This window comes from Tinamus guttatus, unplaced genomic scaffold (genome assembly GCF_059628265.1).
Source record: "Tinamus guttatus ecotype Peru unplaced genomic scaffold, ASM5962826v1 Tinamus_guttatus_pri_ptg000057l, whole genome shotgun sequence".
Classification (NCBI taxonomy): domain Eukaryota; kingdom Metazoa; phylum Chordata; class Aves; order Tinamiformes; family Tinamidae; genus Tinamus; species Tinamus guttatus.
Genome location: NW_028288591.1, coordinates 18,360 through 44,481, shown reverse-complemented (window position 1 = coordinate 44,481; position 26,122 = coordinate 18,360). Strand labels below are relative to the sequence as shown.

General features: G+C 51.2%; 4 protein-coding genes across 4 annotated transcripts; 2 read left to right on the top strand and 2 right to left on the bottom strand.

Annotated features, from left to right (window-relative positions):
* VPS11 (VPS11 core subunit of CORVET and HOPS complexes) lies at nucleotides 1-7,974 on the top strand. The gene is made up of 16 exons (XM_088540211.1): nucleotides 1-163; nucleotides 367-515; nucleotides 692-827; nucleotides 1,706-1,869; nucleotides 1,973-2,220; nucleotides 2,600-2,801; nucleotides 3,079-3,230; nucleotides 3,615-3,801; nucleotides 4,226-4,369; nucleotides 4,821-5,009; nucleotides 5,325-5,486; nucleotides 5,899-6,038; nucleotides 6,344-6,546; nucleotides 7,033-7,204; nucleotides 7,305-7,527; nucleotides 7,825-7,974. The coding sequence occupies exons 1-16, from the start codon at nucleotides 10-12 to the stop codon at nucleotides 7,972-7,974; spliced, it is 2,775 nt and encodes a 924-aa protein (XP_088396337.1). The 5' UTR covers nucleotides 1-9.
* Nucleotides 7,975-8,146: 172 nt separating this feature from the next.
* HMBS (hydroxymethylbilane synthase) lies at nucleotides 8,147-16,600 on the top strand. The gene is made up of 13 exons (XM_088540212.1): nucleotides 8,147-8,227; nucleotides 9,677-9,749; nucleotides 10,296-10,345; nucleotides 10,443-10,498; nucleotides 10,990-11,067; nucleotides 11,518-11,595; nucleotides 12,406-12,481; nucleotides 13,138-13,251; nucleotides 13,710-13,748; nucleotides 14,965-15,084; nucleotides 15,335-15,388; nucleotides 15,966-16,052; nucleotides 16,284-16,600. Exons 2-13 carry the CDS (start codon nucleotides 9,710-9,712, stop codon nucleotides 16,455-16,457), a joined length of 966 nt encoding a protein of 321 aa, XP_088396338.1. The 5' UTR covers nucleotides 8,147-8,227; nucleotides 9,677-9,709; the 3' UTR covers nucleotides 16,458-16,600.
* An 851-nt stretch (nucleotides 16,601-17,451) lies between these two features.
* H2AX (H2A.X variant histone) lies at nucleotides 17,452-18,033 on the bottom strand. The gene has a single exon (XM_088540191.1). It carries the CDS (start codon nucleotides 17,936-17,938, stop codon nucleotides 17,507-17,509), a length of 432 nt encoding a protein of 143 aa, XP_088396317.1. The 5' UTR covers nucleotides 17,939-18,033; the 3' UTR covers nucleotides 17,452-17,506.
* Nucleotides 18,034-20,164: 2,131 nt separating this feature from the next.
* Nucleotides 20,165-25,637, bottom strand: DPAGT1 (dolichyl-phosphate N-acetylglucosaminephosphotransferase 1). The gene is given in 10 exon segments (XM_088540210.1): nucleotides 20,165-20,650; nucleotides 21,852-22,007; nucleotides 22,357-22,444; nucleotides 23,080-23,268; nucleotides 24,025-24,109; nucleotides 24,245-24,391; nucleotides 24,964-25,177; nucleotides 25,248-25,355; nucleotides 25,357-25,369; nucleotides 25,450-25,637. Coding segments are annotated over 10 exon segments (1,221 nt in total). The 5' UTR covers nucleotides 25,605-25,637; the 3' UTR covers nucleotides 20,165-20,584.
* Nucleotides 25,638-26,122: the final 485 nt, after the last annotated feature.

The following is a 26,122-nucleotide window of genomic DNA, read 5'->3' as shown; positions in this document are numbered from 1 at the left end:
GGCCCCAAGATGGCGGCCTACCTGCAGTGGCGCCGCTTCGTCTTCTTCGACAGGGAGGCGGTGAAGGAGCCGCCGGGGCCCGACGGGGCCGGCGGGAAGCCCTTCGTGCTGCCCCCGGGCATCGCCGTCTGCGACTCGGGCCGCGGCAGCCTCGTGTTCGGGGATATCCTGCGCGGGGCGCTTTGCCGGCGGCGGGGCGGGAGCCGGGCTGGGCCGCTCGCGGGGGCTCCGGGGGGCCTTCCCCGGCCCCTGCGCGCCCCGGGCTGCCGCCACACGCTCGGTGCCCCCCGGCTACGTCGGCGGGAGGGCTTGGGCTCCGAGCGCCGAGAGCTGCGTTGGGTCCTGTGAACCTTAACCGTGCTCTACATATGGAGGGGCAGATCTGGTTCTTGCCCCGCTCCCTTCAGCTCACAGGTTTCCAGGCTTACAAGCTCAGGGTGACGCACCTGTACCAGCTGAAGCAGCACAGCATCCTGGTTTCTGTCGGAGAGGATGAGGAGGGCATTAATCCTTTGGTAAGTCAAACAGATGCTTGTTTTTACACCAGGTCCTTACAAAAGCTGTTGCAATTGCTTTGGCAGAGGCCTCTCTTTATAAAGCTCGTTCTGATCCTTGGTTCCAGAAACTTTGGTACCGGTTTTGGACTTCCTAACACCTGGTCTTTTGCTGATGCCACATCCCTTGTTTGTAGGTTAAAGTTTGGAACCTGGAGAAGCGGGATGGTGGCAATCCTCTTTGCACACGGATTTTTCCGGCAATACCTGGTAACAAACCCACAGTTGTATCCTGCCTAACTGTCCATGAAAATCTTAATTTCATGGCTATCGGTAAGTAAAATGTCACAGGAGTAGCGAAAGAAAAATCTTACGGTACTGAGATGGAAAGGGGACGGATGGAGCACTCTGTCTTTTGTTTTTCTTGTTCTCATCCAGTTTTTACTTGCAGAAATGGTGTTTCTTACATTACCTGACAGCTTGAAAAGATACGTGTATGCATTTAACGTGCATCTATACATAGCGCTATATTAACTATGACGTTTACAAGTGTAATTTTAGTAGATGTTGGTTTTTTCCTGTAAATCAGTGGGTTTCAAATTTAATGAAATTTCTTTGCTGGGATTTAAACTTTTCTTTATAGTATTTGTTACTTAAACACTGACAGTAAAAGCGGTAAGGGTTGCGTTGATCTCTTTGGCACCGTAATCAAAGTTTCTATATGCTTATTGTGGCCTTTCCCCTTGAAACAATGTGCGGGTTCAGGGCCCCAAGCTTGTTGTAGAAACCTAGGGTTTTACTTAGTTTAGGAATCTCCCTTTATGGCTTTAAGAATTTAGGTTTGAGAAATTCTCCCCATAAGGGTGTGCATTGCTGTTTGTTTTTGTGTGCATGTTGTACATCTTAAATAGGGAAATTGATTAAACTGATAGTTAGAATTGACAGGTGAGATAGCTGCTCTGCAAGAGAAGTCTGTGTGGGAAAGAGAGGTTGAATGTTACTGAAAAGCAGCATCGTGTCCAGCAAGGAGACAGCCTTGGAGTGCAATAAGAGTAATCGCGGGTAGTGTGGAAACACATCTCCCTGAACTGAGAAGCTGCGGCAGTCCTGTTCCTTAATATCTTGTTGTTGCTCACCAGAGCTGCCGTAGCTTATGCTGGGAAATACTTGGAGTACGCCACGTGAGTAAACAGCTTTGTCCCTTTTGCCAGGTTTTGCCGATGGGAGCGTTGTGCTTACGAAAGGAGACATCACTCGAGACCGACATAGTAAAACCCAGATCCTCCATGAGGGCAGTTACCCGATCACTGGCCTTGCTTTCCGACAGTCTGGAAAAACAACACATCTGTTTGTGGTGACCACAGAGAACATCCAGGTAGGAAGTTATTGTCAGCGAGAAATGAAAATTTAACTTGCAAATTGTATCGGCTGCGCAGTGTAGGTCAAAGTAATTCCTAAATGTTGCATCTCCTCTGTAGTCTTACACGCTCTCCGTGAAGGATTATCCTCATCTGGAGTTGGATACTCACGGCTGTGGGTTGCGCTGCTCTTCTCTCAGCGACCCGTCCCAGGATCTCCAGTTCATTGTGGCGGGAAACGAATGCGTGTACCTTTACCAACCGGATGAGCGTGGCCCGTGCTTTGCCTTCGAGGGACAAAAGCTAATTGTTCACTGGTATCGGGGGTACCTCATCATTGTCTCCAGGGACCGGAAGACTTCTCCCAAGTAGGGCTCCTTGGAACAGATGAGTTGTTTTCTCTTTTGCAGCTTCCTGCTTTCCCCTTATGCCTGGGAGACTTCCACGTAAAGTCTGACTGCAACTTTGTCAGGGGCTGTCAAAATTCACCTTAGTCCCATACATCATTAATCTCTTTTGAGGAAGTAGCACAATCAAGTATGCTGAAGCAGTGGGATTTTTTCCTTTCAGTTGTATGAATTTGTCTAAGGCACGGATGGAATTGCTGCATATGTGCAGGCCCCCTTAGTTTGACTGACTGACTGCAACTCACTTGCCTTCCTCTGTAGGAAACCCTAGTTTGCATAGGTTTGAAAAGCAATCGTGTTACATTCTGCCAGATTTCTAAAACTTTCTTCCACTTTCCAGGTCAGAGTTTGCTGGGAGTGAGGCTCAGAATTCTGACAAACAAGTCTTGAATATCTATGACTTGTGCAACAAATTCATTGCGTACAGCTCCATCTTTGATGATATAGTGGATGTTTTAGCAGAGTGGGGGTCTCTGTACGTACTGACCAGAGATGGGAAGATCCATGTCCTGCAGGAGAAGGATACTCAGACCAAACTTGAGGCACGTAAATCTGTTTTGTTATTAGTCTCTGCTGTGTATCTGTAAAGTTGTGCTGTCTTCACTCTTTGAAAAGTTGAAGAGCCCGCATTCAGGTAAATGAGTAATGTTTAACAAATGACTGGACGGCTTCTCTGCATAAACAGTTTGATATTTAAAAACTGCCTGTACTTAAATATGCAGCACCACAAAGATGAAAAGACTTGTTTGCAAGGCATGTTTTAATCTCGTTTGGTGAGGCGATGCTTCCCTCACGCTGCTCTTATCCCATATTTAACAGATGTTATTCAGAAAGAACTTATTTGAAATGGCTATAAACCTGGCCAAGAGTCACCACTTGGACAGTGACGGTTTGTCAGAGATTTTCCGGCAGTATGGAGATCATCTGTACAACAAGGGGAACCACGATGGAGCCATCCAGCAGTATATCCGGTAAGCAAGCCAAGGGAATGTAGTGCAGATAGGCCTTGATGATTGTCTCAGAAAAGAAAAGCCCAGAAGAAAAGTCCTTGGCTGAAGGTGAATTGTAGCAGTAGAGAGTGGCATATCTGTCAGAGTAAAGGGACCATCAGCTCCTCATCTGCTCTCACCATTGTTCCAGCTAGCAGCCTTTGTCATAGAAGGGGTTGTTTGTTTTCCTACATACTGATGGCTGCTCTGATAACACCATAACTAGATGTTTCTCCTAATAAGTAGCTAGCTTGTCTGTAAAGGGCCAGTGTCTGCTGAAGGTGTTCTGCCTGTTCCATTCTTAATCTCTCCGCTTGTGACTCATTGGGTGTCTGGATTCTCCTGAATTGACTCTTCCCTCCTCAGAACAATAGGGAAGCTGGAGCCATCCTATGTTATTCGGAAGTTCCTGGATGCTCAGCGAATACACAACCTCACTGCTTATCTGCAGACTCTCCACCTGCAGTCCCTGGCCAATGCAGACCATACCACACTTCTGCTGAATTGTTACACCAAACTCAAAGACAGCTCCAAACTGGAGGAGTTCATCAAGGTAAGTGTGGGAGGTGAACTAGAAGTAACGTGAAGTTGGTAGGTCACCATAAATCGATAATAGTGACAGAAAAAAAAAGGCTCCTCAGGGGGCTTAATAATCATTAAAAAAAAGACAGGGGGTGGAATGGGGAAAATGGTAGAGAGAATAACCCTTTTTCTTTAGCACCTTGGTCTTTGCTCCTTTATTTCCAAGCTCTCTGCTTCATTCTGGGTTTGCCTTTCTTGCCTCTTCAGTTTGGAGTGTGCTAGCTTTGCCCAGTGTGACTAGCAGTCTACGGAGGGGTGATTATTAGAGTGTTTCCTTTCTGCATGAGGGGTGCTGAGATGTCACTGCTTTGTTTTTGCTCGGTCTACGTAAGCCATGGCTACCTGTGGCTCATGGGAGTAATGAGGGGGCCGCCTTTCTGCTTGTGTTCTCCTAGACTAGTGAGAGTGAGGTGCGCTTTGATGTGGAGACAGCAATCAGGGTACTTCGTCAAGCAGGTTACTACTCCCATGCTGTGTACCTGGCAGAGAAGCATGCACATCATGAATGGTACCTCAAAATCCAGCTAGAGGATATCAAGGTGAGGAAATGCCTTTGCTCGTGTTCTTACTGGTGAGAATACAGTTTGCCAGGGGCTTTTCTGTGGACTCCGTGGATACGGGCTCTGCTAGGACTGTTCAGGCAGCAATCAAAACGCTGTTGTTTATGCATTTGTTCTCTGCTTGTGCCTGGTACGGTAGAACTCAGTTACGGCTTTTTATAGAGCGCCTTGAGAGAAGAGTGGATCTTTAGTGCGAGACCGATCTAAATCACACTCTCCTTCCCCTGGCTCATGGCCAGTTTGCCTCCCTGAGGAGGAAAGTCGGCAGGAGTAGCCAAGTGGTAATTCAAAGCAAATGCAAAAATGAGGTATACCTTCATGGTGTATTTACAGCATGTCTTCAGTGCTCTCTGTGGCCCTCGTAGAGGTGTAACATCAGAGTGAATAGCAGGGGCCCATGTCATATGGTTCTTGCTGGCTGTCCCCACAGAACTACCAGGAGGCTTTGGCGTACATTGGAAAGCTGCCTTTTGACCAGGCAGAGAGCAACATGAAGCGGTATGGTAAAACCCTGATGCACCACGTTCCTAATGAGACCACAGAACTGCTGAAGATACTTTGCACTGACTACCGGCCATCCGGAGACAAAGAAGGCCCTGGGATGCTGGAAGGAAAAAAGGTAGGGTTTGCACTGACTGCGACGGGCTGCTGTAGAGCACCAAGTTTGTGGCGAGCGGATGCCCCCGCATGCTTTGTGGTGCAGGCTTGACAGCTTAAATATAATGAAAAGACTTGCCCTCATGTTAACACCAGAGACAAGGGGCTCCCTGACGCTGCTGCTCAGCGCGGATTTCTGCACTGACTGCAGCTCTGTACTGAGTACTCGTCTCGTGTCACTGGAGACACTGGAGATGAGCACTTAGGAGATGAGAACGAAGCGGCTATCTGGCTGCGGCTGGTCTGGGTGCCTAACTTTTTCTGGGCTCTGTTACAGGCTAATTCCGAGGAGTTCATTCCAGTGTTTGCAAACAACTCCCGAGAATTAAAGGCCTTTCTGGAGCACATGACTGAAGTGCAGTCGGACTCCCCACAAGGTGTCTATGACACATTGCTGGAACTTCAGCTTCAGAACTGGGCACATGAACAAGATGAGCAGGTTTGGACTCCCCCAGCTTTGTATTTAGAGAGGGAACTCTGGTGTCTGGAGAACCCATGTGCATTCCTGCTGGCCTGTAAGCAGGAATGGTGGGTGGTGTTACCAGGGAGCAGTACATTTGCTGTTCCCAGCAAATAAACAAATGGGAAAGCAGTCTGCTACCTGGAAGAGGACTCCTTTAACAAGGCTGAGCTCGTTTAAGCACGGATTCCTCAGAGTACAGCCTCTCACAAAAGCAGCTGTTTTTGCTTGCCTTTGCCTCTGAGAATTTTGGTTATTGGGGCCAAAGAAATTGTGTCCCCTTTCCTTAGTAGGGCTAGAGGGTAAATGGGAGAACTTTGCTTCAGCAGAGCTACAACTTGTCATTGGGTTTATGTGTGTATTTACTCCACCCTGTGCTGGTTCTCTGCAGATAAAGGAGAAGCTGCACAATGAAGCCATCACCCTCCTCAAGAGTGGAAGGTTCAAAACAGTCTTTGACAAGGCCTTGGTCTTATGTCAGATGCACAATTTCAAGGATGGAGTCCTCTACCTCTATGAACAGGGAAAACTGTGAGTGTTGCATTTCTCCCCAACTTTTTCATCCCCTGACATAGGGATAGCTGAGCCATAAATAACCCTTCCTGCCCTAGAAACGTGAGCATCTCTGGAGTATCTCAGGACAGGAACTGTCGATCATGGCTCAGTTGAAAATCTCCTATTGTTGTAGCAAGGCGTTTATGTGGAGAATGCGTGACAGGCCAGTGCTGGCTTCTGTGGCAGTCTGGTGGTTGTGTGGCAGGTCAAAAACCTTAGGTGCCTCTAACAGTTCAAAGAGTGAGGTGGCTGTATAGCTGATCTGCTTCCTTCTCCTTCAGTTTCCAACAGATCATGCACTACCACATGCAGAATGAGCAGTACAAGAAGGTGATCGAGGTGTGTGAGTTGTACGGGGACCAAGAGGCTTGCCTCTGGGAACAGGCTCTTGGCTACTTTGCACGGAAGGAAGAAGACTGTAAGGAGTATATTGCTGCAGTGCTGAAACACATTGAGAGCAAGAATCTTATGCCTCCACTGCTTGGTAATACTGAGACGTGGCCCCCCCAAAAATCGGTTTATAGCACTCGCTGTAGCCTAGAAGGCTGAGAGGTATCAGTGAAGTTGGAGTCTGCCGCTCCAGTTACTGGCCTGCCCTGTAGGGAGCAGCGATGCTGCTGGCAGCTGCCTGCGCGGGTACAAAGGTGTGCAGTTCCAGCTGCACGGCTGCCTGTGCCTCTCTCTGCTCTGTCCTGTCAGTGGGGAAGGGGGAGGATTTGCCCAGACTCCCGCTGGGGATTGGTTGTGCTCTGTCCCTCGGATCTGAGCTATCCAAACACACGGTAGTTGCTGTGGCCCTCAAATGGTCAAATGTAAACAGAGTCCTTAAATGAAGCTTGTCATTTAGTAGAAGTACAGAGCCTCTTTGCCTGTAAGTGAGCCATTTCAAAGAGAAGAGGTCCATCTGAGCGAGAGTAGCGTAGCTGCAGCTTCTTGCCTGCCTTTAAACTAACACGTTGGTTGTCTTCAGTTGTGCAGACTCTGGCTCATAACTCTACAGCCACTCTGTCTGTGATTAAGGATTATCTTGTCAACAAACTGCAGAAGCAGAGCCGACAAATTGAGCAAGACGAGCAGAGAATTCAAAAGTACCGTGAAGAAACCACGAGGATCCGCCAGGAGATCGAGGAGCTAAAAGCAAGGTGCGGATCTTGGAGGCGTCTTGTGTTCTATAGACCAGAAAGTTCTTGCATTTTATTGAGAAAATACACCTCACCTTTTCCACCCTTCTCCTCCTTTCAGCCCCAAGATCTTCCAGAAGACCAAGTGCAGTATTTGCACCAGTGCCCTGGAGCTGCCTTCAGTGCACTTCCTGTGCGGCCACTCCTTCCACCAGCATTGCTTTGAAAGCTACTCCGAGAGCGACTCCGAGTGCCCTACGTGCATGCCAGAGAATCGCAAAGTGATGGACATGATCCGAGCCCAGGAGCAGAAGAGAGATCTGCACGATCAGTTCCAGCATCAGGTAGGGCCACGTGCTGCCTGTCTTGCTGGGTTGAAATGGGATTCTGCTTTCTTTGCACGCGTGTGGGGCTGCTGGAGGGGGAGGGCTGAGCGCTGTTTTGTAGAGAAGGGCCCTGTGACCGAGGCTAAGGAGGTGTTTGGAGCTGGAGGGGCTGCCTGGGGCACAGGGCGAGGATTCCTCCACGCTCTGTTCGCAGGAGCGTTTGTGCTGGGCGCACAGCCCGGCTGGCGGCACGGGAGCAGCTGGGCTCGGGAGGTGGCGCGGGGCTCTCCTGACTGCGCGCTCTGTGTCCCGCAGCTCAAGTGCTCCACCGACGGCTTCTCGGTCGTCGCCGACTACTTCGGGCGCGGCGTGTTCAACAAGCTGACCCTCATCACGGACCCGCCGGCGCGCGCGGAGGCGGCGCTCGCGCGGGAGCTGCTGCTGCCCGCCCGCCGCGGCACCTGAGCTCAATAAAGCGCTGCCCCCGCCTCTGGCCTCCGCGCGCGGCGGGGCGGGCGGGGCGGGGCGGGGCGGGGGGCGGGGCCGGACGTGACGCGACGCGACGCGAGGCGGCGGAGCGCGGGGCGGTGCGGGCAGAGGGGGCGTCATGGCGGCGCCGCTGGCGGACACGGCGGGGGCGCCCGCCAAGCCCGTGTTGTCGCAGGGCGCCAACGGCGCGGGCGGCAGAGCAGTCCGCGTGGGCACGCGCCGGAGCCAGGTGAGCGGCGCCGGGGGCCGTCCCGGGCGAGGGGCTCCGGGCTGCTGCGGCCGCGCTCGTGGCTTCGCCCCGGTGGCGCAGGGGGTCGGGGCGCCCGCGGCGGCGCTTCCCCAGCGGGGCTCGATGCTGTCCTGCTGCGCGGCTGTGCCCGGGGCAGAGCAGAGCGGGGGCGCCCGGCGCGGGGCAGAGCAGAGCGGGGCCGCCCGGCGCGGGCCCGTTCGCAGATAGCAGCGGTATCTGCGGGTCAGGGAGCAGCCGCCCGGCCGGGCAGATAACGGCCCCTCGGGCCTTGGCTCCCAGATAACGCGTTCATCGGGGCAGCAGCCTCTGGGAAGGCGGCTGTGCTTTGGGGAAGGTGGCACGACGCTGTCCACGGCGCACAGCCTGGCGTCTGTGTCGTGCCCCTTTGCCATTTGAGGCTCCTGTGGCCCTTGCGCAGGGTTTCGGCTGCTTAGGCTCGTTTGGTCTGTTGGGACAAGTGCTCAGACCAAAGTTGGTTGCCTGAGGCTACACAGCTCATCGTGGCAGAGGCTGAAGGACCATTTTCTTTACACTTGCGGTTGCCTGACTTAACGCTGCTTGTGTCTGAGGAAAGCTCCACTGCTAAGACCTTGGCTCTGCTGCCATCATACACAGGAAAGTTCCTCCTGCGTTTTACTGATTCAAAACCTGTTGCTGGCTCCATGTGCGGACCTGGACTGTTAACTTCTTCTCTCCGTGGAATCATCTAATAGAGCTCTGATCTCGTGCAGCACAAGTATCTCGCATTTCCCTGCAGCGGAGCCTTTCCACAGTGAAAATCCAAAAGTGAAATCCACCTGTCTCTTTACAAAGCTTGCAGCACTAATAAAATGTATATACCTAGAAAAAGCACATAGTACCCTGCAATCTACACTGCACATTGTCAGTGAGTGGCAGCTTGGTGGTTTTGTTCGCCTTTCTGCTACTTTTGCACATATGTGTGAGAGTGTCAGGTTTTGTCCATATTATTAATGACATATCTTTAGCGTTGTCCTTTCAGCAGTGGCCTTTCATTGAGGCGAAACAGGGTGGCCTAAAGTGAGGTAGGTAAGTGCTGTCCGTGCATCAAGAGCTGAGGGGCATAAAGATGCCAGCGTACAGCAATGGGATGTCTGACCGCAGGACTTACCACAGCTGAAGGAGCATCCTGACATGTAGCTTGCTCCACTTGCTGTTTTGAGCTGAATAAATTTCCTGCTGTGTCTTGTCAGCAGCACAGCGTGGGGAGGAGAGGGGAGCACTCTGGTCATACTGCACTTTCAAGGGATTCGTGCCTATGAGCTGCTTTGCTTGATGGTGCTTATTTTTAATGCTCATCCTCTTAGAAAATGTTGTGGTTAGGAGTGACTATCAAAGAAGGCTGAAGACCTGTAGTACTGCATCACTGATGCACTTTTTGAATGGCTTTTGCTTTCTGCTCCCTTGCAGCTGGCCCGAATTCAGACTGACAGTGTGGTTGAGATGCTCCGTGAGCTATATCCTGACCTCCACTATGAGATTGGTAAGTCGAGGGTGTTGCCCCGAGGTAGGAGCCAGCTGATTATCTTGGTGTGCAAGACGCGAGTGTGCAGCACTGTCGCGAGGAGGACAATTTGCCCCAGCTTATCTCAGAGCCCAGCCCGGTTAGGCTGTGCAGCCCAGCAAGTGCTGCTCCTATCTGCAAGGAGGAAAGAGAGATTTCAGAAACTGCTGGCAGTTGGGGATGTGGGTACCCAGGGTGGATGGCGTTGCCTTCCTACGTTTTGAGAACGTGGCATCGATCTGGCTGCCCCCTGGACTGCGTCAGTGTACGCGCTGAAGGTGCTTTCCTGCCTGGGGCTTGTTGTGTTCATCAGCACAGGAAGATGGGGGAGCCCAGCCTTGCGCTGAAGAAAGCTGCTGTGTGTCTGCCAGCACTCGGAGACGATTTTATCCTGAGCGCGTTCGCACAGCGGTGCGTAACGCTGCGCTGCTGCATGTCACGTGTGACACACACAGACATTTCTAGTCCAGGCCTCTGTGTGCTCTCGTGCCTTAGTGTTTGCCTGTGCTTTCTCTTGCTGAACAGTTGCCATGTCAACAACAGGAGACAAGATCTTGGATACAGCACTTTCCAAGGTAAAGGAATTTTTCTTCTCTCTAAACGCAGAGTAACGGCTGTGATGATATACCTGCCAGTGTTTTACTGTGCTTGTGTTCCTTCATGCATGTTTAGATTGGGGAGAAGAGCCTCTTCACCAAAGAGCTGGAAAACGCGCTCGAAAGAAATGAGTAAGAGCTCAGTGCTTTCCCCCTGTTGCCTGTCATAGGTGTTATTCTTCAGACATGCTGGACTTCCTGCACAGCTGGTCCAGTTTTCTATGCTTTGAAGTGATATCAGCCAACATCCCAGCTGCATACTGGTTCAGTGAATTTCTCCACCTGTGCTTTTCCAGCATCTTCCCCTGGCTTAACTGGCTTGTTGAATTGTGTCTCCCAGCACTGGTGGGAGGAAGGAATTATGCCAATTTTACAGTGCCAGAGGTGAAATAGGGACAGGGAAAGGTGTGACCATTTGGGTGTTTTGCACTGCTATTGTTTAGTAATTCTGGCTGTAGAATCCTGAAATCCGCCCCCCTGCTTTCTTTTCGTCTTGCTTTGTTCCCCCAAATGAATTCCCAGTGTGGATTCTCGTCTCTCTGCATTGCCCTCAGGGCTCTGGTAGGTGCATCATAAACCCGACCACCTCTTCAGTACTGTGATTACTGCGCTCTAATTTTCAGAGTTGACCTCGTGGTTCACTCCTTGAAGGACTTGCCAACTTCCCTCCCTCCTGGATTTACCATTGGTGCTGTCTGCAAGTAAGTGGGGACAGAAGGCTTGATTGTCTGAGCAAGCTGCATTTTAAAATGTGGGGAAAATCAACTTCGCAGAATGGGTGAAACAGGAAAGGGGAGCGTGAGCCTGTGGGCGTGCACAAAGTCCGTAGGAGATACTGTTTCCCCTGGTTCTTCAATGAACCTTTCCAGTAAGGATTAAGCATGTCGCAGGCTATGCCTGTCTCTTCCAAGTTTGTTCACCCTCTGATTATTCTCTGAATTGGTGAAGAATGATAGCTATCCCAGACATCTGTGGCCAGCAGACTTGCTGTAAGTGTTTTAAGCAAGGATAAAGGGGTGTTTTTGGAGCTGGAGTTCTTGTGAGGACTGAGAAAAGACCTGCTGAAGTTTGAAGGGCCTCCTGTTAAATGATGTCTTGGCTAATCTGCTCCTGCATGCCTTTTTTTTTTTTTTTTTTTTTTTTTTTTTCAGAAGAGAAAACCCACATGATGCTGTTGTCTTTCATCCCAAAAGCATTGGGAAAACACTCAGCCTTCTTCCTGAAAAGAGGTAAGCATGGAGAAGGTGAAGATGATTAGGTGTAGAAAGGTTGTTTGGCCTACCCTCCCTGTGATTCTCTGAGATGGGCACTTTCTCTGGTTCAAGACACTTCACTAATTTTCTGTGCCTCTATAAAGAGGTTATGGGGCTCTTTTGTTTGAGATGCGTGAATGAAATTACTCATATTAAGCTGTCTGTATTAGAATGGTTTAGTTTTTCTGTATTCAAAACAAAGAAAGCCACATTGTGGCAAATGTAGGTTCACACTTCTCTGCAGCTTGGTAGCTGGAAGATGGTGTTTGGCTTAGGTTGAGGGTACTGAGAAAAGTAATAGCATACATCTCTGGAAAGGACATGTGTGCTGTCCAGAAGTCCAGATATGCAGGCTGTTGTTTCCAAAGGTTGTCCTCTGTCATCTTATGCCATTCAGGCTGCCTCCATTTGGGACAGACGAGTCTGTTCTCCGGCAGCTTTTTGTGGACCGTCAGCGGAGATGACTTGGTTGGCTTTGGTCAAGCTCTTTAAATGAAGTTTCATCAGTCCTTGATGGTGGCTATCAGCTACCCTTCCAGAGGCAGCTCCTGTGAATCAGGCCCTTGAGAAGGGTCTTCTAGCTTCAAACAGGCTTTGTACTAAACCTCACCAGATAGTTTTCCTTCCACTGAGAAATATAAACTGTAGGCAGGTCCTCAAGTTCTTTATTCCTATTAGAAATTAAAGGAAAAAAGTAATTTGTTCTCTTGAAACTTCTGATGTATCTTTGGCTGGAGGTAAGTGCTGGAGTGTTCTGGATTTCACCGATTTGATTTTTCCCAACAGTGTAATTGGAACCAGCTCACTCCGGCGAGCAGCCCAGCTCAAAAAGAAGTTCCCTCACTTGGAATTCAGAGATATTGTATCCTTTTCTGGCAAGAAGTAGAAGCCATATAAAGCTGCAAAAAGGAAAATAGAAGGCTGATTCTCATTGCCTGACCTACAAGAACAACCCCTTTCCCCTGAGGCTGTCCCCTCTCATGTATTCTGAGATGTGTGTGTGATGTTGTGCAATGCACTCAATCCCCTTTCTCCTGAAACCGTAAAGAAAGGGCCTGCCTTCTTCTACCTTTGAAGAGGCAGAAGCATTTGGCATTAAGGAATGTCCTAACAGCTGTTCGGTAGGTGCTTACCGCATGTTGGTCGCAGTAGTGGCCAACTGCCATTTGCTCCCCAATACCTTGGAATTACGACTTAGGCCACTGACCTGGTGGTGAAAGGCAGGAACTAGTAACCCTGGTCTTTGGCTTGCAAAATGAGTTGCTGTCAGGAGCCACCGGTGCCCCTTCAGAGATAACGTGGATGTCATTTTAGAGCCCACACTTGAATGAGTATTCCATAGTACTGAGATAAAGACGATGAAACAATTGTCCATGTTTAACGCTTATTTCAGAATGGTGCCATGGCTGCTTCTCATTTGGAGGCTGTAAAGCTCTGTGAATTCTGCAAACGCACACAAGCAAAGGCTTATGGGACTGTTTGCGTGCTGTTTCTTACTTTGCTTAACCACTTGGGCAGAGAGGGAATCTAAACACCCGCTTGAAGAAACTCGATGAGAAAGAAGACTTCAGTGCCATAATCCTGGCTGCTGCCGGGCTGAAGAGAATGGGCTGGGAGGATCGCATTGGCCAGGTAAAGAGGAGCAGGGTGGGAAAGAGCGTTGCCACCGCTTCTTTCGGGCCTAGTGCAGGTCCCGTCACAGAGGAGCGTGTAGCCTGCTGAATCCACTTCTGCGTTACCCTGTAGTTCAATTTGTTTCAGGCATTTTTGTTTCTTACAAGAACAAATTTTCTGTGCACCTTTCCGTGATGCAGAGAGGGTTTGTAATCTGATCATCTCCCACCACTGCACAATACTTGTGTCCAGCAATGCAGCACTAGGCAGACAAGATATTTTAGATAACAAAATAATGAAATGTTGCGATCCAGATGAAGGGAAGTGCATTGTCTCATGTTGGGGATAGAAACACAGAGGCACAGACAGGAGGCCATGTTTCCATGGTCAGGTAGGGGACAGCACACAGTTCAGCGCTAACTTGCTCTGCTCTGAACAGTGCAACCTGAATTAAGTCTGACTTGGCTTTCTTCCAGATCCTAAGCCCAGAAGATTGCCTCTATGCAGTTGGACAGGTATGTTCCAGCTTTCGGGTCTGAAGCCTTGGTGCGTATTGAAAGCCAGCAGCAGTACAATGCTGAATATTTCCACTGTTTGTTGCCAAAGGCTCTCTTTGTTGTCATCAGTCTCTTTCAGTGCCTGTTAAACTGCTTATGCAAAGCCTGGGGGAGGAACAGGCAGCTCTCTGCTAGCCGGTGCGTTGGAGGCCGAGGCATCATCAGTAATGGGAAAAAAAGTTAGCAGAGGCAGCGTGTGCGATGCCATTGCCAACATCGGGGAGGCCTGGCAGGGCCAGGGCCGAGCAGTGCCAGGCCAACTGCAGACGGGCAGTGCCGTAGCTCTGTGCTGTGACCCCCTCGTCCCTCCTACTCCCCGTATCTGAACTACAGCAGTACGGAGATGAAGCATGTGGCTCGGCGTGCGTTCCCAGTGCGCTTGTTTCTGGGTGGGAAGAGTGTTCCAGCCCCTGCTACCCACCTGGCTGTGTTTACTCACTGTTGTGCTGCGGGTATGGAACGTGCTAAGCATGACACAGTTACATATTAGTGATTGCAAGTGCCTCTACATATGTAGTACAGTTCTCTCCCAGCCTGGATGTGGTATCACTGGACAAACATAAGAGTTGGCATGTTACTTCTGGGTAGAAAAAGGTGGTCTGTGGTGACAGGCCTCCTTTAAAACGGTCTGAAAATAAAAAAAGGGGTCACTTAAGAGGAAGATGCAAAAAAACCCCAGTCTGAAATAGTGATTTTTATCATGTTAGTCAGGTATTGCACTGTTACTCTTTTTTGTTTGTTTGTTTGCTTTTTGTGCTGATTCTCAGTTTGGGCAGGAACTGATTTGTTACTCATGCAGCTTGACCTGCATTGCGATAAAAGAGTGACGGAGTTTAGCTCCCTCTGACCTTTCTTGTACCGTAGCGAGAGGACCGTGGGGCAGGCGTTTGTATATGTACAATAGGAATAGGTACTGGCACATTCTGGGCCCAGAAAAGGATGCCTGGTGACAGCATGATTTCGAATACTTGGCCGAGGGAAGTTCCGATCTTCCCTTGGGAGCAGCTTCCATAAGATGTGTTTGCAGCCTGTGCATTGGGGTTTGGGATTGGCGTACGCTCCCCAAGTGCAACGCATCCAAGCCTATGAATTCTGTTTTGTGACCATACTGAGTGCACAGAGATGCATATGCATAAACCTGAGTATTTTTTTCTTTTTATTTCTTCTCTTGCAGGGTGCCTTAGCAGTGGAAGTTCGTGCCAAAGACCAAGAGATACTGAACATGGTATCTGCCCTGCATGATGGAGAAACTGTGCTGTGCTGCATTGCTGAGAGAGCCTTTATGAAGCATTTGGTATGTGTGTCATTGTTGCTTTTGTGCTTGCTTGCTTGCCTCCTGCAGGAGCAGAAATTATGGCTCTGCAAGCATAGAACTGAGAATGTGGTATGGAAAGTCTGTTGCACTTTGTTCAAACTGCCAAATGGACTGTGTATGTAACGACTGAGGAGTGATGTCTAGACTTGTGTACGGCGCACATTTTGCAGAAGCTTCTGCTCTGAATGTGCCAGGTAGGAACGTTGGTGTCAGCTTCTTTCTGTCTTAGGAGGGTGGATGCAGTGTTCCTGTTGCAGTCAACAGCGTGCTGAAAGATGGCCAGGTAAGGAGTACTTTGTATTTTTTTGGTGATTATGCCTGGAAAGAAAAAGTGTGCTCGTGTACGCGTATCTACTGATACTTCCCTGAAGTTAACTCCAGCAGACCTCCTTACAAGCGAGGAGGGCAGACAGGGGCTGATTCAAGGTTTTGAGGTTGGTGTCCAAAGTAGTAGGGCTGAGAATCGATCTGGTCACTGAAGCTCTGCTTGTGAGATAATGCCCTCGTAAAAACAGGCTGCTGCTCCTCCTTTAAAAGTAATGTAACCTTAGGTCTGAGAAAGTCTTATCTGACTCCTGAGAAATCAGTGTTTTTTACACAACACTGTAGCTGTCAAGACAGACAGTTGAGGAAAAATATAAGCCTTTTGCTCAGAAAGGCACATCTTCCCTAATAGGGATTGCTTTCCTTACAGCTTTATCCCATTTATTCCTGCTGGTCTCACTGGACTAAGAAAGCATTCACCTTTGCTTTGCATTTTTTGCATATTTTGCATTTTTCTTAAAGGAGATGCTTGGCCTGCGTTGTTTTTGTGGTTTGTTTTGTTTTGAAATGCTATTCTTTCTGTGTGTTTTTCCAAGTTGTATTTGACTGGAGCTGTCTACAGCTTGGATGGTTCTGATAGCCTGAAGGAGACTATGCAGACCAGCGTTAACCAGCCACACCAGGTATGTGAACCACATTTTATTTCTGCCTGGTTCTTCAAAGTGTCAACTTCTGGAGTGTTTTGTTTGTCCCCCATTCCTCCCTGCCTCCCCTCCCCTTTTCATAACTTTATGGAAATCGTACTCAGATGCCACCATTCCAGATTCTTCAGACCATGTATTTTACCCAGTTCTACGTATGAGTTGAACAATACTCTTTCCCGTTACCTCACATAGTGACATTTGTATTTGCAGAATGAAGATGGACCAAATGATGACGTGCAGCACGTTGGCATCACGGCCAAGACTGTTCCTCGTCAGGCTCAGCAAGCTGCAGAGAGCCTTGGCGTTGAACTTGCAAGTTTGCTTCTGAGCAAGGGAGCTAAACATATCCTTAGTGTTGCAAGGCAGCTCAATGATGCGCGCTAAACCCATGCTGCAGCGGGCACGACTGCTGCAACTGTTGCTCAGGCCTCTGCAGCAACTGTGTTGTCATTCTTTGGGAGAATGGATTTATTTAAGCATTCACATCAGTCTCATCTGGTGTGTGGACATAAAACTTGAAATACAAAGTTAACCTGTGAGTACTTTCAGGGATTTTGTCCCATTCTGTGTTTCTCCAGCTCACAAGCTATCTCTGTGAGGTTCATTTCAACTATTTGATTTTTGTCACTAGAAAGTCCACAAAACTTGGGAAATGTGCCTCTATGGCATGTAGGAGTAAGGAACCGCATACCAATTATAATCAAAGACAGTACTTTCCATACTTCCAGTAGTTACGGAACTTGCCTAATGCTTTGAATACAATTTGCGCCTGTTTCCACCTCAGAAAGGTTCCCTGAAGGGAGCAAAATTATTAGGCTTCTAATAAAGGGTTCTTGGTGGCAGATTCCCAGGGACACTATGTTCATCATAGGTCTTGGTTAAAGAATTAAGTTTGAAGTATTGGATCTAAACTTGCCACCAGGCACTAATCTCAAGTATCTGGATGGTTAATGGATATGCCTGCATAGATGCTGGCTGAGATGGTTGTTTTTGTACAATAACCGGTCTAAGCTTGAAGGGGCTGACCATGCCCTTCTCTGCAGCTGGTGCTCAGTCCCTCACGCCAAGGTCCGGAGGAGCTGACACTTCTGCTTCCCTTTGCAGAGCTCCTGCGCTAGGGCCTTGTAGGAACGGCAGGAACAGCGACATGGCGCCTTACCGGGGCATTGTTGTGGAAATGAAGCATTGTTTATTCCCGGGGCACCGTCCACTGAATGTAGTGGCCGACAAATACAGTTCACGGAGGCCGGGCCCCGGCCCCCTTCTCTGCAGCGGGAGGGCGGCAGCGGCGCGCGCGGCCCCGCGCTCCCTTCGTGCCGCGAGCGCCCGCCCCGCCCCGGGCCCCTTCCCCCGGACCCAGCTCTCCCGGTGAGCAATGTGGGTGGCCCTGAAAAGGGCCGTTGTGTGGCGTGGCCGGGCCGCCCGCCCGGCGCTCAGTACTCCTGCGACTGCTGCCCCCCGCCCTTCTTGCCGGCCTTGGCGGGGCCCGCGGCGCCACCGCCCGTCTTCTTGGGCAGCAGCACGGCCTGGATGTTGGGCAGCACGCCGCCCTGCGCGATGGTCACGCCGCCCAGCAGCTTGTTGAGCTCCTCGTCGTTGCGCACCGCCAGCTGCAGGTGCCGCGGGATGATGCGCGTCTTCTTGTTGTCGCGGGCCGCGTTGCCCGCCAGCTCCAGGATCTCGGCCGTCAGGTACTCCAGCACGGCCGCCAGGTACACGGGCGCGCCGGCGCCCACCCGCTCCGCGTAGTGCCCGCGCCGCAGCAGCCGGTGCACGCGCCCCACGGGGAACTGCAGCCCGGCCCGCGACGAGCGGGACTTGGCCTTCGCCCGGGCCTTACCGCCGCTCTTGCCACGGCCAGACATGGCGCCTCGCTCCGCTGTCGCCTCGCAGCCTCCGCGCAGCAGCCGCGCCGCCAAGTGGGGCTGCGGGCCCCTCACCCAGCCCCTTTATAACCTCCGGCAAAGGAGGGCGCAGCTCATTGGACACCGCCACTGCGCCTCGCCATTGGCGCGTCCTCCGAAAAACGTCTCCGCTGACTGGTGCGCGTTGCGATCCGACGCCGCTCGCCGCGCGCCTATTGGCGGCTGCCACGGGCCAATAGCGAGGTAAGGCGCCAAAGTCGTACGGCGCGGCGGCCGTTGGGGCGCGCGGCGGGGGAGGGGCGCGGCGCGCTGAGGTGGCGCCGCGCGACCGGCCCGGCCCGGCGACAGCGGCAGCGCTGGCCCTGGAATCCGGGGTGGCAAAAGCGCTTACAGCGCCAGCTGCGGTGCCCCTGAGCGGAGAAACGGACCAGCCTCTGTAAGTCAGGGCTGACTGCGGCAAGTTGCCCGCAGGCCAGAGCTCTGGGTCAATGCAAGGTCACAGGCTCTAGCCGTGCCACCTAGGTGCTGTGCATAAGGGTGCTCACAGTGCTCCAAACGGACGGAGGAGCGACAGCAGAGCCCCAACAACGCTGTGTGATGCTCTGCAGCTTGGCTGTTCCCTGAGCCCTCCAAGGGGGATCATCCCTCTGGGGTGAGCTGGGGCTGAGGGTCCCTACATGGCCCAGGGGTGTGGGGCTCACAGGGCGGTGCAGCCAAAACCCCTTGGGCGATGTGCAAATCTTACTTCGGGAGCCTTTAGGGGACTGTGCAGGTGTGTGAGACTTAATACAGGCTGTTTAGCAGAAGACACGAAGACGGGGGAGGTATCAAAGTGGACAGGCATGAGAAAATCCAAGCTTGAGGTGGGGGTGTCACACGTTCTAATGTAGATGGTACGTGGCACCGGTAGTCTGTGGTCTGTCCTGTTCCTTTATTAAGATGTTTCTAGCAATTTATGGGTTGAGCAGAGTCTATTCTGCGTGTCTGAAGGTCTAAGCGTACGTGCTGCAGTCGAGTCTCTGGCCAAAGAGGCTCCTGCGTCTGGTACCGGCAACTAGGGGGACTGTGCAGATTGTGGTGGGGGTGGTTGTTGGGGTCAGTGTCAATTTGTGCAATTCCTATTGGATATCAAGTCACACCAACCAGCCAATAAGGTGAGAGGCTTTCGAGCCTGGTATTCAGGATGAGGTGCAGGGCTACAAGTTACCTCCCCAGGTAGGTAACTTTTCCCACCCCTGGAAAAATCAGGGCGCAGGGAAGGTGTCTTAAGAATCAGCCACTGGGAAGGCTGTTGGTCCAGACCAGCTCCAGATGGATCTACCTGTGTGTGTCTGCGTGTGAGGTCAGAGTATGAGCGGCTGCAGCAACTGGGGAGACCAAGGAGCCCGGGGGGCAGCTATGGGACAGCAGCAGAAGGGATCCATAGTGTGTGTAGAGATATGTAAGCATATATATGCAAATACATTCCGCTAGCAGACCGCTATCCTGATCGGCTATCCTGGGAAAGAGAGTGAGGCCATTGGTATCATTCAGGTTTGGTCACTTTGTTGACCCGCGTGGCTGGCCATACGCATTTGTACCTACTGTGAACATGTCCTCAGACTCGCCACTGGCTGGACCTGGGGACACAGAGACACAGCAACCTCATAGCTATTAGGCTGCCAGATGCTGCAACTTTCAGTGCCACCCTTCTCAGCGTCCCTGTCCTTGTATTCTGCATTTCATTCCAGTCTAGCACAGACTCTTTAACCTACTGCTGATGCTCCAGCGGCTCACGTGTATTATTCTGTCAGGTAGGCAGCAATTCTGTGGTGAACTGTGATGCCAGAAAATGCTGTATGAATGGTCATACAAATAAGCAAAAGTAAAAAGCAGCCTGCATGCTCTCAGTCCCAGATTAATGTAAGGCTTTTATTGATGTCCTGTGCCGTGAAAGAACATAGTGACCCCTGCTCGGCAGGCCTTATATGTGTTCTGTTCCAGGAAGGAAGACAGAGTCACCTGGAATTTAAGCTCTTCAGTGGGAATATTCCCAGGAGGCAGTCTGCCGTAGAAATTAACAACCCCCAGCAGGGCAGAGGGCCACGCCGATGTATGACGCTACCTCGTTTCATCGTACGTCAGTATTCTTCCCGTGGCAAAGCACTGAAGGGGGAACCATACTACAAGTTACTTTATTCTTGGAGCACTCTCAGTCCTGGGTAAGGACCAAAGATAGCACTGGTATAGCCAAGAGAGGGATTCTCGTTTACTTGTTCTGTTATACAGAGTCCCACAGAAACTGAAGGTGCTCTTTTACCTTTCGGGGAATAGTAACATGCTTATCTGTATATGGAACTTTCACCTCTCCCACTTTCTCTAAGCACTCTGGGTAGGTGTGGGTCATATGCTTCCCATATAGAAGGTATTCCCAATAACAATGAGGTTCAAGTAGTATCATATCTCTTTGTCAGCAGAATCAGACAAACACCTTCTTGGACACAAAAATGAGAACGCAGCTCAAGATTGGCTGGCATAGAGTAGTTGCTTTCGTCTTAAAAGGAGTCCTGAGGTTCTCAGAGGGCTGGAATAAGATGACTTTAAACATCTGGTCGGCAAGAGCTCGACTGGAAGATGCAAATCTTTCCTCTGCTCGTGGCAGCCCTGTCAGACATCGTAGAACAAGCGCACTAGTTGGTATCGGATTGAAAATGCAATTATGCTGCCCAGCACCTAGGTTAAACAAAGGGAAAAAAAAAGTTGAAAACTTGCAATGTTCAATATGTTACGGGCTGGTAGGTTCTTTTCCAGGTGGATGCGCTGTGCTGTCAAACATGGTTTATTTCACTAAATGACAATGTTAAAATATCTTAGGCATAGCACAATGAAAAGCAGAAGTCTGCCCCTAGTTCTCAGTCCTCTGTATCAGAATCATAACTCTCTGTGGGGGATCCTGAATATGCTTGTGCATGTTCACCTTGTCAGAATATGCAGAGATGAACAGTTGGAATAATGCTTAGCAAACCTTTAGCGCAACTAAACTATTGTTAGTGATGGGAAATGCCTCATCATGAAGCTCTAATTCTGTATCCTTTCAGAAAGTCAGTATCAAAACTTCTCTGGTCTGACTGGGATCAAGATGCTGTAGATTTATGCATGTATATTCTTCCCATCCCCTTCCATCCCTGAGGTAGCCTGCCTAAGGCCCTCAGTCTCCAGACTCGTTTCTTGGAAGTCTTGCTCCTAAATGGAAATTTGGCCAAGTCTCTCTTCTCTTTCCTGGTGAGTCTCTCTCATACATGATGTACAACAAAAACAAAACCAAACCAGACTTTATTATGAGCTTCTAATCAACACAGGCCTCTCAAAGAATAGAGTGCCTGTAATAGGCAAGGGCGCTCACGTGCTGAATAGAGATAGCACATGGCAGTAGGTGTGAGGCGCGTTGCCTCTATCTATCTAAGTTGCTCCACAAAGCTCCCGCATTCCACTCAGGCTCCCTCTATTACTAAGACAGACACCAAGCCTATGTAGGGCCATCACTGGATGTAACGTTGTGCTGTGTTATCTGGTATGACTTAAAAAAGTGAAACATGGAAAAGGCTCTACAAGGTCAGATAGACAAGGCAAGCACACAGTGATATTCTTCCTGCTCTTTTTCCAGCATCTGTCAGTTTGTGTTTGGGATCTTCTCAAGCTACCATTGGGACTTTATATTTATTAGCTCTCAATGAACAAAGTCAGGTGGGAAGGAATCTATTCCCTTTCAGCTATGCAAACCTCTGCTTCTCCTCAAGTGCCACAACTAACTTGCTACTTGTGTGAAAGTATGACATTGTATTCCCCACCCTTCTCCATAACGCTCTTGCGCCTAACTTGGATCTCCTTCTATTGCAGAGAACATTTTTCTACCTGAGAAGACCCTTTGTCTGACCTGGATGAGTAGCAACAGGAGAGTGAGATTGCGCTCATGCGTGGGTCCAGTCAGCTTTATAACAAAGTTAATAAGCGTCATATTATTGCACTCGGTGTATTCGCCGTCTTCATCCAGTCCGCTCCTCACATCGACGATGTGCAAGACCTTTACTGCCTGGAGAAAGAAATATTGCATGCTGTTTGACCAGGTACATTTGCTGCTCACCGGTCAGCTTTGCCAAGATCCCTTTTGCTGTACCATCCCAGTGGTCTGACTCGTGCTCTTACTGAAAAGAGAGGACAGGCTTATGAGGGCCCTGGGACCACTGCTAGAATATGGTTGTTAATACGACTTAGTGTCCATGAGGGACAGTGACAGTACTACCCTGAGTGTTTTCCTGTGGATTTACACTAGGAATTAACCGCTGTTCCCTGAAGTGGTGCCTTGCTTACCATCCTGTTCCTTTCCCATTCGATCACTGTCTCAAAACATGTCTCGACTTCACTAGTCTTTCTAATATTACCTTCAGAATGTATGTTCCCAGTGCTGAGAGGCTCTTCGTTTTGAATTTGGAGTAGCTCATCTCCAACTTCCCTGTATTAGGATTGAGCCTAAAGGAAACATTGACATTTTAGGAGCAAGGAGATAGAATGGTCTTTCTGTAATGAGATACAGATTCCTATTTGGGTAGGTCAGAAAACAGAGGGAACAGAAATAATTGATAGACATAACAGCACCTGCTGATACCTGGTCCCTCAGATCAGGCCAAGTTGAGAGAAGATTCCTTTCCCCCCATGTTCCCCAGATGTTTTTTATCAACTTGTATGGTTTTAAAAATGAAAATCCAATGTGCAGAGACAAGCACTGATACGGCATAGTGCCGCAGAATGCCTGTCACCGGGAAATCTTAGCAGATCGTACTCCAGTAACACCAGTAGCGGCCTGCATCAATTCCCCTCATGTTTGTAGCTGCAAATAAATCATAGTCTGACATTGTTAAAGACCAGTCTTCCATACCTGGAAAAAATATTAATTTTCTTGGCAAACCTGTGCGATTTTGTTGGACTGAACTACAGTTGGCAGAGCAAGGCAGCAGCTTTTTCACTATTAAGTCTATTTTGATAGGTTTCAAAACAGAACATGTACCCACCGGGGTTCTTGTTTCTCAGCTGGTGCTTGGAGGTAAAGGGCACCCATGTCTGGTGCAGAGATGTCAGGTCAGATACAGGCCAGTCATGTACATTACCTGGGCAGCCGGTGGCGGGGACAGGGAATGATGTGGAAGAGTTGAGGCAGTGAGTAGAGGAAGTTGAGCACTTGCGGGATGAAAAAAAGCAGCATTGTTTTACTGAAGTGTCCCAAGATCCCCACCACAGCGAAGGTCATGCCAGCAAAGTAGCAGAAGGTGTCCCCCACAAAGACTCGCGATGGGTACCTGCGGGCCACAGAGCAGAAGCGCAAAGGTCTGTCAAGATGGCTGTGCCCTAAGAATGGCTCCAATCCGCACATGCATTTCCCTGTGGCAGGGTAGGGGGCAGGAGGGAAATGCAGACCCAGCTGCCTTGCTTTCAGCTAACATGGACAATCCAGCCTCCACTAAGCAAGAGCGCAGTAACACTTTCACACTGTACTAAAACACAGTTGCTGCTAGCACACTTCCTTTGGGGAAGAAGAATGATGCGGTTGGCCAGCAAACCCCCAGTCCCAAAAAGCAGAGAAACTGCCTGATCCGATGTATCTTTGTGCTACATAAGCAATAGCAAAATTTCAGTATTTTTCAAATACTGACAGCCTCCATCTTTTTGGTCACGCAGATCGTACAGCAACACAACTGCAGCCTGCAAATCTCAGTTCTGCACTGAAGAGCACAGCGGATGCAGGTACGTGCACTAGAAACTTTGGGACTGCAGCCCACAGCCTGACTTGCGGAGAAGCCAGCGTGTAAACAGGGGCAGCGGGGCGTCAGAGGCAGAGCACTCCACGGGGGTTTAGTACTCCGTTAGAGAACAACTCCACCAAGTTGTTCAAGCACATATAAGAACCATCAGTGGGTCACTGCATGACCACCTTGGTTCTAGCCAGAGTCTTGTCTAGGCCGCAGGATTCCACCGGCGTGGAATGCCTTCAGCATTTGTTTGAAAAGGCAGAAAGTAAAGACAGATGATACTTCTCTGAATGCCCATCCTCTTACCAGTTGTGGTAAAGCAGCCCCAGTGTTGTAAAAAAAAAGGGAATCATGAAGTAGAGAGAAAAAATATGATCATCTCGATAATCCCCTGCAGAAGAAAGAAACAAAATGAGTTTGTGCTAAGTTAGGATTAGCTCGCTTTTAGTACTACCGGGCCCTGAAATCAAGGATTCTAGCTCCCTTTGCTCTCTGCACGGCCCCCGCCATGTGTGTTCTTCCTTACCGTTTAATTCTACAATGTTGAACGTGATGATGGAAGCGGCAATCACCAGCGACTGTCCTGCTTCGAGCCCGTTAATTCCGGCCAGAATGTTGATGGCGTTAGTGCAGAACACGGCCAGCATGCCCATGTACACGTAATAGAAGATACCTGCAGATCAGGGCGAGGCGAGCGCTTGAGCATCCATATGTGGCACAGTGCACTGAAGTAAAGCTCTACTCTTGTGCGCCAGCCTCTTGCCTAGCAGTCTCTGCAAATTTCTAAATCAGTAGATTAGTAACAAAGAACCCCACCCCTTCCCCTGGGAACCTGCTGTCGTAGGGCATGGCGTCTGCTGCAAAGCGAGCACGTGCACCGAGAGATGCAGAGCAGCGAAGGGCTGTAACGCTCTTTCTGCGCTTTGATGGATTTGCCATCTGAGTGGCAGATGCACGTGGCACTTGGATCCCCATATCCCCAAGGCCACAGTGTCAGGTGCTTTGGCCCCAGGGCACTGCAGAAAAGTTTGGCGCCTGGCTGCAGAGGTAAAGGTGGGATAGCCAGTCACTTCCTAGCCTAGAGGTTGCCCAGAGTCGTGCCCTCCTGTTGGCAGCTTAAGCAGATCCTTCCCGACTCTCTTCTGCACTGTGAAAATGGCTATCCGCTACGTGCCACAGTTTCAGGGGAGCACGTCCCCCGTCACTTGCTGCGTAGACAAGGGCTTCCAGCAGGTCTTCACTTACCCAGGTCCAGGTGCAGGCCCAGGAGCACGCGGAAGGGCTTGGGCACCACAATGGTGGTGTTCCCGAAGTTGGTGAAGTAAACCATGAGCAGCGGGAGGGAGGCCAGGGTAGGGAGCAGCAGCTTGTGGCGCCAGCGCAAGTTGAGGACATCATCAGCGAAGCCCAGGAAGATCATGCAGCAGATGGCGAGGAGGGAGCCGATGAACTCCACGAACTGGCGGGCAGAGCGGCCGGTTACGGTGCAGCCGCGCGCCCGCCGCCCTCCCGCGCCGGCGCCGCCTCACCTCATCGTGCGGGAAGGCTGCGCACTGCTCCTCCACGAAGCACCTCAGGAAGGGCACGGGGATGAAGCAGAAGAGCACGATGAGGAACACGACCCCGCTGATCACCCCCCTGCGCCTCGGGGCTGCAGCGAGGGACGGGAAGCGGGAGTCAGCGCGGTCGGCCCGGCGCGGCGCGGCAGCGGCGGCAGCGGCAGCTACTCACATGGGGCGCCGGGAGACCTTGTTGAGGTCCTCGCCGAAGAGCCGCGCGGCGAGGAAGTGCTCCTTGAAGGCCGGGATGAGCGTGAGCGTGGCCGCGAGGCCCAGCAGCGACCCGGCCACGTTGATGAGCAGGGGCACGGAGGGCGAGCCGGCCATGGCCGCGGCGCGGGGCGGCCGGCAGCGCCTCCCGGCGCGCGTTTCCAGCCGGACGCTATGCGGGGAGGCACCGGGCGCGCACCCCTCCCCGCTCCGTCAGCACGGCCATGCCCGCAACCGCCATGGCCGCCTCGGCGACTGCCCGACGCGGCGTCATCCTCGCCAGGTACGTCACTGTGCGCCGCCCCCCCGCTGCGGCGGGCGGGCCCGGGGCCGGGCGGGGCGGCTGGGGCTCCGCGCACCCCCGCTCCTTGCGGGCCGAGAAATAAAGAGAACGAGCGGCCCGCGGGGCTGCGGCCGTGCTGGGGGGCCCTTTCTCGCCTGCCGCCTCCCGCCGGGCTGCAGAGAGGAGCTCGCGCCCTTTAGCGGAGCCTGCCCCAGGCTCCGAGTCTGGCGCGTCCTGCTCCGAGGGTCGGGCAGAGCGCTGCGGCCGCCGCCGCGGGCTCGCGAGGAAGGCGCCCGTGGCCAGACGGTGCAGGAGGCTCGGGGCGCAGCCCGGCTCGGGGCTGCCGCGGACG